Genomic DNA, 11,109 nt, shown 5'->3' with positions numbered 1-11,109 from the left:
CTGAAGAGAAACATTAGGAGAGACCTAATGTTAACACAGTAACCTGGGACTGAAGGAGGAAGAATTCAGTCACAAAGCTCTAGCTGCCTAGAGCTCCCAAATATCCTCCAGTCATTCTCCAGTGTCCTAGTTATTCTCTCCTTTCTTTCCTCTGTCAGGCTCTGAATCAGAAAATACTTAAATAAGCACTTTACCAAATAATTAGCACCACAACGACACTGAAGTTAAAGTGTTTTTTTCTGATTTTACTGAATATCCTTAGAGAATTATCTGCAATAGTTCATTCTCCCACCTTTTTACAGCTCCTGAAGAAAGAATTTGCAAAGAAGTGACAGACAAGAAAAACAGACCACAAATGTCACAGATCTGACCTAAAACCCCTCTGTTTCACAAAAATGGGATAGGGCTAGCAGTGTTGTGGCCTTGCAACTTCACAGTCACCCAAACAGCATCTTGAGAGTGTGTCCTCTGAACTTCCTTCCATCAGTAAGGAAATAGCACAAGTTATGCTGAGTATGCTGAGAAGGCTGATTTACTTGTATCCTGTTTCAGGCAGTAACAGCTGTTGTGACAGCTTTCATCTTGCTAAACACATAAGGAACAGACTCTGCAAGAGCTTTTGGTCACAGTGGAACCTGTGTGTTTATTTGCATCTGTGAACTTCAAAACAAATCCCAACCATTTTGTTCAGAAAATAATGAGGTTCCCTGGCAGAAGGGGAATTTCCAAATGCGTGCACTATGGGCTTCCAAACCACATTTAAGGAGTATCACTGCAGTGGATTAAGGCAGGCAAAAGGATGGACAGAGGCCTGCTGAACATATCAGCAATTGGTCTAGCTCTGTCAGAACGGGCTTTCATGTTTCTGATACTACCACTCATTCAAAGGGGTGGAAAATTGCCCTTCAGCTGCTGGAGATGGTGGGAATCTTCTGGGGAAATGTGTCATTTGTTCGCTCAGCTATTATGCTCCATGCTAGGTACTTCTGTGAGCTACTGCCAGAGCAGCACTCAGGGCTGGATGGATATTTGCTGTACCTCCATACACCAGTTACAGTTTCTGAGGTCATCAGGGACTGGTTTGACTGAAATATGGGAAACCTGTTCAACTCCATGCTTTCACATGGACTACTCTCCCCCACAGGAGACTTTCCCCAGGCTTTCCCCTCGGCATGCACAATTTACAGTTCTGCGCTGTGAACGCTGCAGAACGTGAGACGTGGCCTTTGCTGCCTCCCTGTGGGTGACAATTTGATCACAGCACATGGGGCTGGCAGGGTATCCTGCCTGCCTGGACCAGCCTCACCACGGGCCCAGAGCACTCATCTGTCCTGGGACCCCCTCCCACTAGTGCACGGGGAGATATTTGCCAGGCCATGCACAGTATGGGCTTCAAAACTAGCCCGACCTTGATGGGTATTTCTGGCTGCCAGACAGGCTCTGGAAGATGCTTGACCGACTGGCTCTTGGGATGCCTCAGACCCTCCTACAGCTTTATGCCATCTAGAAGCAGCCCTGCATAGCCTGCTCACATCTCAGTTTAGCCCATGATTTCCCCAGGCATTAAGGGCGATGATTAAGAGGGGCTTCTGAGTCCCCACCAGAGTTCCCACATGCAAAGGCTCCTAAGCACATCTCCTTTGAGAATGAACAAAAAAATCACTTTGCAGTCATATTTAAAATGACAATATTATAAGTGTACTTCAAGATTTCAAAATTTATTTCATAAGTAGTATCTATTTCAAATGTGGTGTGTTTTTTAAGATCTGGAAACCTTGCCCCAGATGTACTCTTTTTTTTTAATAGTGATTTCAATTAATTTAATTTTAAAATAATTACCATATTAAAGATTTCTAAGTATGGAGAAAGCATGCAGGCTTTCCCCCGAGGGTGGAAATAATAATGCTGGCTACCTGCACTGATGAGCGGGAAGCCCGGGCCTTGTTCAGCGTTCTCCGTCGCTCCCAGCGGTGGATGGAGTCCTGAACCTCCACGCTCAGCTGCCGGGTCACAGTGATTTTGTCATAGTTCTTGATATGCTCCAGGACCCCGTAGGTGGTGGTTAAATAATAGGAGCCTGCAAAAGGTGAAAGCTTTGTATGAACATCACACCTTCATGGGCCATGCGGTCCCGCTCCCACCCGGGGCAGCTGTCCGACCTTGCACTGCCTGTGCCACGTGGAGGCGGCGCGGGGGTCACGCGTGTTAACGAGTGATGGACACCCTGTGACCAGCCTCAGCCCCTCCTGCTCCACAGCAGTGCTGCTGCCCAGACTGCTGGGGCAGGAGATGGCCTGGGAGAGGACACAGGCTGAAAGGAAAGAGCTATAAAAACTGCTTTCACAAACAAGCCCTAGCCATAGATGTTTATTCTTTGAGCCATGTCCATTTTTTTTTTTGTTGTGTTTGACAGCGTCCATACAACAGGTCTGTAACTTGGGCTCCTGAGTAGACCCCACGCAATGCGGGGAAATAGAAATAATAGTAGATTACTGCAGGAGAGGCACAAAGCCTGGGTCCAGTCCCCCAGCTCCACCTACACTTACTCGCATGTCTGGGCTCAACACTGTTGAGGGACATATCAGACCTGCAGGAACAAGTCATCCTCTGTCCCCTCCATTCTCTATTGACTACACAGGCATCCCAGCCATTCATCTGTAATTCCTGGACTGTTCAGGGCTGCGGGATAAATCTCGGTAACGCAGAGAAACAGGGCAAAGTGGCAAAAGCCCAGTTCCCTCAGAACGCCGCGGCTGCTGCGGCGCTGCTTGCAGCAGTAAATAAATAAATAAATAAATAAATAAATAAATAAATAAATAAATAAATAACCGGGTGCCGCCACGGGGCGGCGGCCGGGCCCTGCCAAACCCGGCTGCGGCCACAGAGGTGCAGCGAGCCCTGACAGGGACAGAGCCAGCGCCCCGCTCGCAGGCCAGCCCCGAGGCAGGGCTGCTCCGGCCTCGGCAGAGGGCAGGGCAGCGGGGGCCATGCCCTGCTCCGGCCGCGGCTCCCGCTGCCTGGCGAACGGGAACAGCCCAGCGCTGTCCTGGGCGGCTTCGTTCCGGCCGCAGTGACTCTAGATGGCACTCGCACATCGCCCGTCCTCCGGCGCTGCTCGGCCCGTGGGCGGCGCGGCCGCCTGCTCCGGGCAGCAAAGACAGCGCTTGGTTTGCGAGCAGTATTTTTAGAGCACCATGAAAGCGTTCCGGAGGAGAGGAGAGACCAAGACACTGCCACCAAGACACTGACACTGACTTTTCCTGTACTCTGGTGGATCGAGGGGGTTATCCTACAGTTTTGAAGGTTTTTGCCCAAACCACTCATTTTTCTTTACTGTCTCCCCCAGAGAGGTGTTGAGAATAGACTAAGAAATCTAAAAGTGCCACTTTTCTTCTCTTAAATATGGTTACTACCCTCCTTTGTCTGTCATTCAATATTTCTTCTCTTCTGGCTGAGTCAGAAGTAGCTGTAATGGGACCCAGAGCAGGGTGTATCCCTTCCCTCAGAACCCTAGGAGGAAGTGCTCTGGGTCCCCCACAACAGGAATTAATCACATTTCTTTTAAGAATTAAGTTTTTGCCCACTTCTAATTTCTTTATTTCCATCCAGTTGTTGCCTACTATCTGTCCATATCTTTGCCCCAGTATTCAGCGTCAGTGTTGCTATTAAATGAATTCAAAGGGTATTTTTCACTTGGAGGCAAAATTGAAATGATTTTATAAATTGATTTATGAAATTTCCCAGTTTTTTTCACTTTTGTTTTACTTCTTTCCCTTTAATTTCTGTACCTGAACACCTTTTGGTATTCAACTTTGAAAGGCCTAACTCAAGTTAACTTTTGCCAGTTCTACATTTTGCAATCTCAGAACTGTCTTCACTGCAATGTTCTCTTTTTTCCCCCATTCCTCATATTTGCAGTTGCGCTCACTGTCCTTTCTGATGTGATTATTCAGTCAGTTTGATTTGTAACTCCCTCACAAAATTTTCCCTTTTGACTTGAGTGCACATTTCACAAAGTCTTTGCATCTTTGAGCTAAGAGAACTTCCAGCCAGCTTTACTTTTGATATCCTGAACTCCCCAACCCAGATGACTTCAGTAGCCAGCCTGGCAGTGTGCCCCTTTGGAATGTAGAACCTGTGTGCACAGTAGTCACCAAAAGCAGCTTGGTTATGTCCACAAAATGCTGTGTTTCAGCTAACATTTTTTTTTCTGCTAAGAATTCTTTTCAGCAGAAAAACTAGCCTGTGCAGAAACACGTTATTAATGTACTGTATTGCTGCTAATCATCCTATTAGTATTTATTTTTGTCCCACTCTGCACTGTGCTGGGATGACATGCTTACTTTCAGACTTATATCCTCATTTAATGTAAATAAAATTAGTCTGCTGTTGTTCATCCAAGACTCCTTTCTAGAACCTCAGTACTTACCAAAGCAAAGTCTAAAATAAACCCCATTTTATTAGTTTAGTGACTACTTGGTGATAAATGATCTGTGTTCCTAATTCAGAGTGTGTAATTTTCACTTGGGAAGCATGTGCTTTCCAAGCTATATTTAAGAAACTAGGGGCCCACAGTTCCCTGGGGCATTTATCTCTCTGATAACAGAGGTCTTTAGTCACTTCCAATATTCACTCAATATTCCTCTCTAACCTAACTTTATTTTCTCTGTCTCGCTATGATGCTCAGTCAGAGAACATTGTCAGAAGGTTCACTCAAATTTAGGAGTTAAGTGACCACGAGAATATAGCCCTCAGGCATACAATGCAGCTTAAAAATTGTGCTCTTTTCTCCTCACTGAAATAAATAAAAGTATCTGCCCAATTTTTTGCAGCAGATGTTTAATTTTAACAAAAAACTTTCCAGCTTTTCAGCCTTTGGACCAAGGAACACAAGATGTCTCTGTTTAGGTTGCTAATCCAGCACCTCAGTTATCATTTATGATGAGTGCCTGCCTTTCTAGCTTGTGTCTTAAGGCACTGCACTGCTAAAAGGAGTTAAAGTGTTTGGCAATAATTTTAGAGATTCAGATTTGAAGATTGGCCTAAAAATTATCCACAAACTCTAGCCAGAGCCCTGCTGCCCTACTTTCACAAACACTGAAGTGAGACAAATGATGATTTCCAAAGTGAATATCCCAAACACTGTACCCTTACCTTCTCCTAGCTGCAGAGCAGGGTCCATGAGCTCCATCATATACTCCACATTAAGAAGGACTTCAGTCAAGTTGCTGCGGGCCAACACATACATGAGCACAGGGAGGAAGTCATCTGCACCATAGGGCTTCCCTGAGCAAAGAGAAACACAACGTGGTCCCAATAACACCACAAAATCATGTTCCCACTACGGTGTCAGATTGTCATACAGTGAGTCCTTTGTAGACTTCAGCTTATGTTACTTGAAGAATTACAGCTCAAAAGCCCCAGCAAAGAAAAAAATGCTAAAACCAAAAATTTATATCACTTAGAAAGTAAGTAAGCTTGCTTTGAGCCCAAAATAGGATCTTGAAAATTAACTGGAGAAATACAATCTTAACTTAATTGATCACAAACAACTGGCAATTTTTGAAGAGTGCCAAGGCTTCCAGATTGTCCCTCTGATTTGATACTGACATCAAGACTGTAGTTCAGGTTGGCAATATTAGTAGGGAAATTGTCTACATGCATTAGGGGTATTTATTCTCTTAGGCTTACTCTATGTGTGATACCAAAAAACAGAAAATAGAATTTGAGACAGTGGTTTTAGGACTGGGGACTTCCACATTTATGCCCCTTCAGAAGGCAAAACATCACACTACACGATCCTAATTAAAACAGTCTCTCAAGAGCTAGGATCCAAGAGGAGTCATCTTTCTAACTGTGCAGTCTAGCTAAGAAAGCAGAAATATTTTTACATTGGACTTTAACCTAGTCTTTGGAATTGGTGTGCTGCAGATACTCAATATTTCCCATTCTTGAAACATTCATATCAACTAAGTTAACAAAGTGAACTAGCATACAGTCTTTAAGCTTTAAGAGCTCTTTGGGATCTCTGAGGACAAAAAAAGAAATGCATGTTAACATCATAATTATAAATAATTACTATTTAAAATAGAATCCACACTGAGGCTTCCCTTCATAAACCACAAAGAACACAAGGATAACTTTTTTCATTTGAAAGATACTTTCATTTTCAACCACCATGTCATAAAGTCATCATGGAAAACCCACAACAGCAAGTTTCTTACCAGACCAACATTCAGAATTGACCATTCCTCTTAATCTACTCTGCTTTCATTCAGAATGTCTTTCCCCAGACTGTGGGGAGTTCTTTCTCACCTGTGCAGAACTTGGATATGTTGATTTCACGGACTATGTGTGTGTAATTTAGGAATTGCTTGTCTCACCTCAAGGAATCAAAGCTACCCTTGGTGTAGTTTTGGTGAAATTACGCTCTAGCCATTTTTGGCCCATAGCACACATCCTCTTCCATGGCAGGGCATACATTCCTATTCTCAAATGTTCCCACTGACTTATTTCAGATATTTGCCATGAGTCAGATTTCTTTTTTTGTCATTCAGAGATGACGCAGATTCTCCACTGGCAAAGAAAGATATTCTTCTGAAGCCTCAAATAAACATGAGCTTAGCCCCTGATTTAAAAAAAAACAAAACAGTGTGGCTTTGAAATAAACCCAGTAATACATCGAGTGAACAGAGAGTTGATCCATTTAAAACCAAGAGTTAGAGAATGAGAGGTCATCAGGGCTGTAATTCAGTCTGTTTCTAACAAAGCCCACACACGCCACAACATAGACTATTTATTTAATGAAAGCTGGATTAACGCTTTCAAATTCTGATTGCTTTGTTATGGCTGCCTTTAGTTAAAAGACACAGCCTTAGGTCTTCAACAAAACTATAAATGGACTTCATTTTTCCATTAACATCTGGAGGGACATATTTTTGTCTGTTGTTCCCTTGGCTTATGTCTCTGTGAAAGCTTTAGCTCTGTGAAGGGTCTAATTCATTACTGTCATATACATTACCTTAATACAAGCAGCTTAGTATTACAGCAGTTTAATATTTTCCAGGGTAGAAAAAAAAAATTACAGAACTGGAATATGAAAATGTAACAGAAAAACTTCACAGCAAAAAGCCCTAATCTCCTTTTGCTCCAAGTGCATCAGAGGCCAACAGAGTTAGTTCTAATTCAGACTAGTATAAAGGAATACAAAATACCAAAGATTTGTTAGGCTCCTTTTTCCCTTCATTGAAAACTTCTTCTTTGTGATCTAGTAGTTACAGACCAGCATGGATAGAATGATTCTAGTTTCCTGAAGGCCAAGGGATTTCCAGTACAACACCAGTAGCAGAATTTCCCCTTCTACTTCTCTTTCATGACTAATTCATGTAATGTCTGATAGGGCATCAAATAAAGTTGCTGCTTCACAGTATAGATTATTCCTCACTGGAAAAAAAAAAAAAAACAAACCCTGGGGTTGTTTGTTTGTTGGTTGGTTGGTTGGTTGCTGGTTTTTTGCATGTCACCAAAGCAGATCATGAACAGAGAACAGACTAACTAATGCAGAATGGAAACAGCAGCTTGGAACTAAACAATTCCATGTCCCCATTCATCAACTTCTGGTGGCTAAAGAAGTGAAAGTTAGAGGAGAATTCTCAAGAATGCCTACAGAATCTCTCCATTTCTTTTTTGTTGTCTGAGAAGTGGTTGTATGTACAATCATGCATAGAGACAATTCTTCTTCATGCTGTTTATCTCATTTCTATAAGTTGATTTAGCTGCTCTGCCCTCCAGTCCTTGGTATAAACTCTTCTCAACTTTAAGACTTCACAGAAATATTATTGGACTCGCAGCTGTTTATATGCCTTAAATATAAAATTTGATGTACAGTTTCTTTTTGAGTAATAAATGCTGAGCAGGGATATCTGACTGAAATAAAGGAAAGAACACGTGTTCCATATCTTGTATGCTCACAATCTGTGTAGATTTCTAGACACCACCTTAATCCACCCGTGGCTGTATGACACCCAACTTTAAATACCCGTGTCCATAGCAAAAGCTGACGTCAGCAGGAGCAGAATGTGTCAGCACAGGAAAAGCAAAACTAATCACCAGTGATCTAGTTCTGACTCCATTTGGTGGTTTTTTTGTGTTGCCACAAACTTCCAGTGTGGCCAAGGGAGGTCAGGCATCATCTATTGCACCTTGTAAGCATCTCAATAGCATCTCTGCACTGACTGTGCACGGAGCAGAGCCTGAGAGGGCAGGACTCTGATTCTCCCCTGTTCTCCTGGCCCCTCCAGGTACAGGGACAAGCTTTGACATCTACAGCCATCAGACCAAGCATGGCCCTGAGGTGCTCCGTATCTCAGTCCATCCATGGGGAAAATAGGTGCTGTCAGCAACTCAAATATGACCAGAAACAGGAGTCTACAAAGATAGATTAAATAATGCCTATGAACCAAGACACCTGAGAGGTTGCCTCAGCACTGTATAACTCCCATGCTTCCTGTGCCATGAAAAGACCAGGGCACTAACCAGTGTCCATCTGGGAGCTGCAGCAGAGGTATTCTCTGCAGGCTGCTGCCTCCTCAGCTCTATTTTCAAGCTGGGCCTGAGCCAAATCCCTCAACCTGTATGGCTTGTTCCATCTGTGGTCTCTCACAGAGGGGAATTTTTGCAGCTGACAGAGTTAAACCTTGCTCTGACCCTGCCACTCCTCTCAGTGACAGTTTTTGCCTATTCAAGGTGGTGGTGTCCTACTCCAGATACGATTTGCTTGCTTTATTTCCCCTTCTTCCCTCTGGGGTCAGGAAACATTTATTTCATAAATATCTCTAAGAAGCTTAAAATAAGACTTCTCCCGCAAACTCATCCTATTATGTTTATAGCAAAGCAAATACAACGTCAGCTCCTGGCTGGGATGCAGCACTTGAATAGATGAGTATTAATTAAATACACGATTTAAAGCAACTGGAATTCTGCCCAAGCCTCCATAAAGAAATTACAGCCTATTTTAACACATTCATGCATTTCTTTTCTCTCTATGTATATTCTGAAAACCAGCAGATAGGGGTGATTCCCTGCACCTTGCTCTAATATTTTACAAACACTAACTTGATGTCTAGGAGCAGATCTCCACAAAACATGAATTTTAGCCTCAGTTTGAATCTGGGAAACCTGAGGTGCATGAAGGCTAACTGGGATTTGTTCAAGATCATAAGAAAAGATTGTGACCTTCCTCCCATACAGTAGCATTTTGCTGTCTCTTGTCTATCCCATACTACTTTCATCAAGGTTTAATTTGTGATATAGTGAAGTAAGTGAGTTAATAGATGCAGACAGCATGAATTCACTTCAAAAATGTATGGTTTAGAGATCAGAGGAATTTGCTCCCCATGAAAAATTTGAACTGGCTCTTTGATTCAAATATAGAAATTGTGCTAGATGGTACAAACCCCAAAATCTCCAGTCCATCAGTCTTCATTAAAAGTAACTTAAATACTAATATCCTCTTTCAAAAGATATCAAAGTAAACCTGTTATGTATAGCTTTATTTTCCTTCTCAGAAGTGAGCTATGATAATAAGCACTGTAATAGGATTGTTCTGACAGCTTTAGGATCTTCTAGCATGGGCTCTTCACTGACTGCAGAAGTATTGGAGTCCAGTTTCCTTTCTACAAGCTCAGCTATCCCACTAAAGACACAGCTTTGCTTTTGCCAACTGCAGAGCCTTATAGGAGTGCATCCGGGCAGGTAATATCTGGCTGCTCAGTTCTGTAGGGGTGATAAACTTCATTCTAAAAGCTAAGGAAGAGAAATATTCCAATGGAATATATGTCCTATTTATCTTCTTTTATCTTATCTGCTTATCTTTTATCTTATCTGCTTTTTCCAAAAGCAGACTATGCACATTATCCATTTAAAACTATGCAATAGAAATCATTAAATCAGATGTTTTGGTCACCTACCTCAACTAGTACAAACTATAGTTTTGAACTATATAGTCCAGCTGCCTGTGCAGTTCAAAGATAGTCCAAAAATGAAACTTCATAATCTTAGTAGTTTACAAGTTAGAAATGTTGCAGTAAGAAAATTGTACCTCCATTCTTCTTGAATTTCCTTTGAAAGCATTCTGCCCATCTTTCAAACTTCTAGCCTAAACTTTGAGCTTTTCCATCCCTGATCTTCCTCACTCATGGTCTCACTAAATTTGGCCTGTTTGTCTCACAGACTGTCTCCATAAACGAATACCTATTGCTGCTTTGTTTTTCCATCAGTTCTCTTCCACACTGGCAGCTCCCAGGCAGCACAAGGCTGGGTGACCCAGGCTCACCACTGCCAGTACACACCACATGTATTGCAGATTTGCATCTTTTCTCACTCTACAGGTGTCACTTGTGTTTTTGATGAAAAGCAGAGATTCTCATTCTATTCATATCACAAAATATACCTTTAATCTTTTGTCCGAGTAAAGGTATTTCTGAAAAACACATAAGTGTTTTTTTTTCCTATATAACATTACTGTGTTTCTACATAAATTGGCTATGTGCCCAGTTGTCCCTGTGCATATTGCAGCATGCCTTCCAAATTTAAGAGCTGCATGATTCCTGCCTCTTACTTTTTCTAGTGCTAAAAAAACGCCAGCCATTTTGTGGGGTGTGGGTTTCCAAAGTATATTTTTTAATGCATTTTATTCTTACTAACCATTTCTAGTATTTTTAGCAGGCAGGTTACATATTTTCAGATTGTCAGTTATATTCTTGGAGGCATATGTTTCAGTTATTTAAGTTTGCATAGAAGTTGGAAAAGCTCAGTGAGACACCTCAATACTGTCGTAATTGTGCCTTTGGTGAGGATTCACTTAGTAATATCACTGCCTACATAGTACATATGAGTATCTGAACCAGGGCCCCTGAATTTCTTTTATAGCCTGTAATGAATTAATCAATATTGCCACTAGAGTTTGCCTTGAGTCATCTTGCTCTAAAGCAGAAACCCATATGCAGCCAGATGAATCATCTGGACTCCGTGGACTGAATCCACAATGTGTGTGATGGGAAGTTGGGCATGATACCCTTCTGTGGCCACCTACAGCAAGATGTTGCCAGA

At 42.3% G+C, this 11,109-nt stretch overlaps 1 protein-coding gene across 3 annotated transcripts in view; it reads right to left on the bottom strand.

The window, feature by feature from the left end:
• Positions 1–11,109, bottom strand: part of RIN3 (Ras and Rab interactor 3) — an 80,408-nt gene that overhangs the window by 14,463 nt on the left and 54,836 nt on the right. For all 3 annotated transcript variants that reach the window (XM_021531960.3, XM_085582272.1, XM_085582273.1), the window contains 2 exons: positions 5,155–5,286; positions 1,914–2,077 (listed from right to left, as the gene is read on the bottom strand). In XM_021531960.3, the coding sequence (XP_021387635.3) occupies positions 1,914–2,077; positions 5,155–5,286 (296 nt within the window). The remainder of the gene's footprint in view (positions 1–1,913; positions 2,078–5,154; positions 5,287–11,109) is intronic.

Source organism: Lonchura striata, chromosome 5, assembly GCF_050655825.1.
Source record: "Lonchura striata isolate lonStrDom1 chromosome 5, ASM5065582v1, whole genome shotgun sequence".
NCBI classification, from domain to species: Eukaryota; Metazoa; Chordata; class Aves; order Passeriformes; family Estrildidae; genus Lonchura; species Lonchura striata.
The sequence above is the reverse complement of the archived record's forward strand: the minus strand, read 5'-3'. Positions and strand labels throughout refer to the sequence as shown.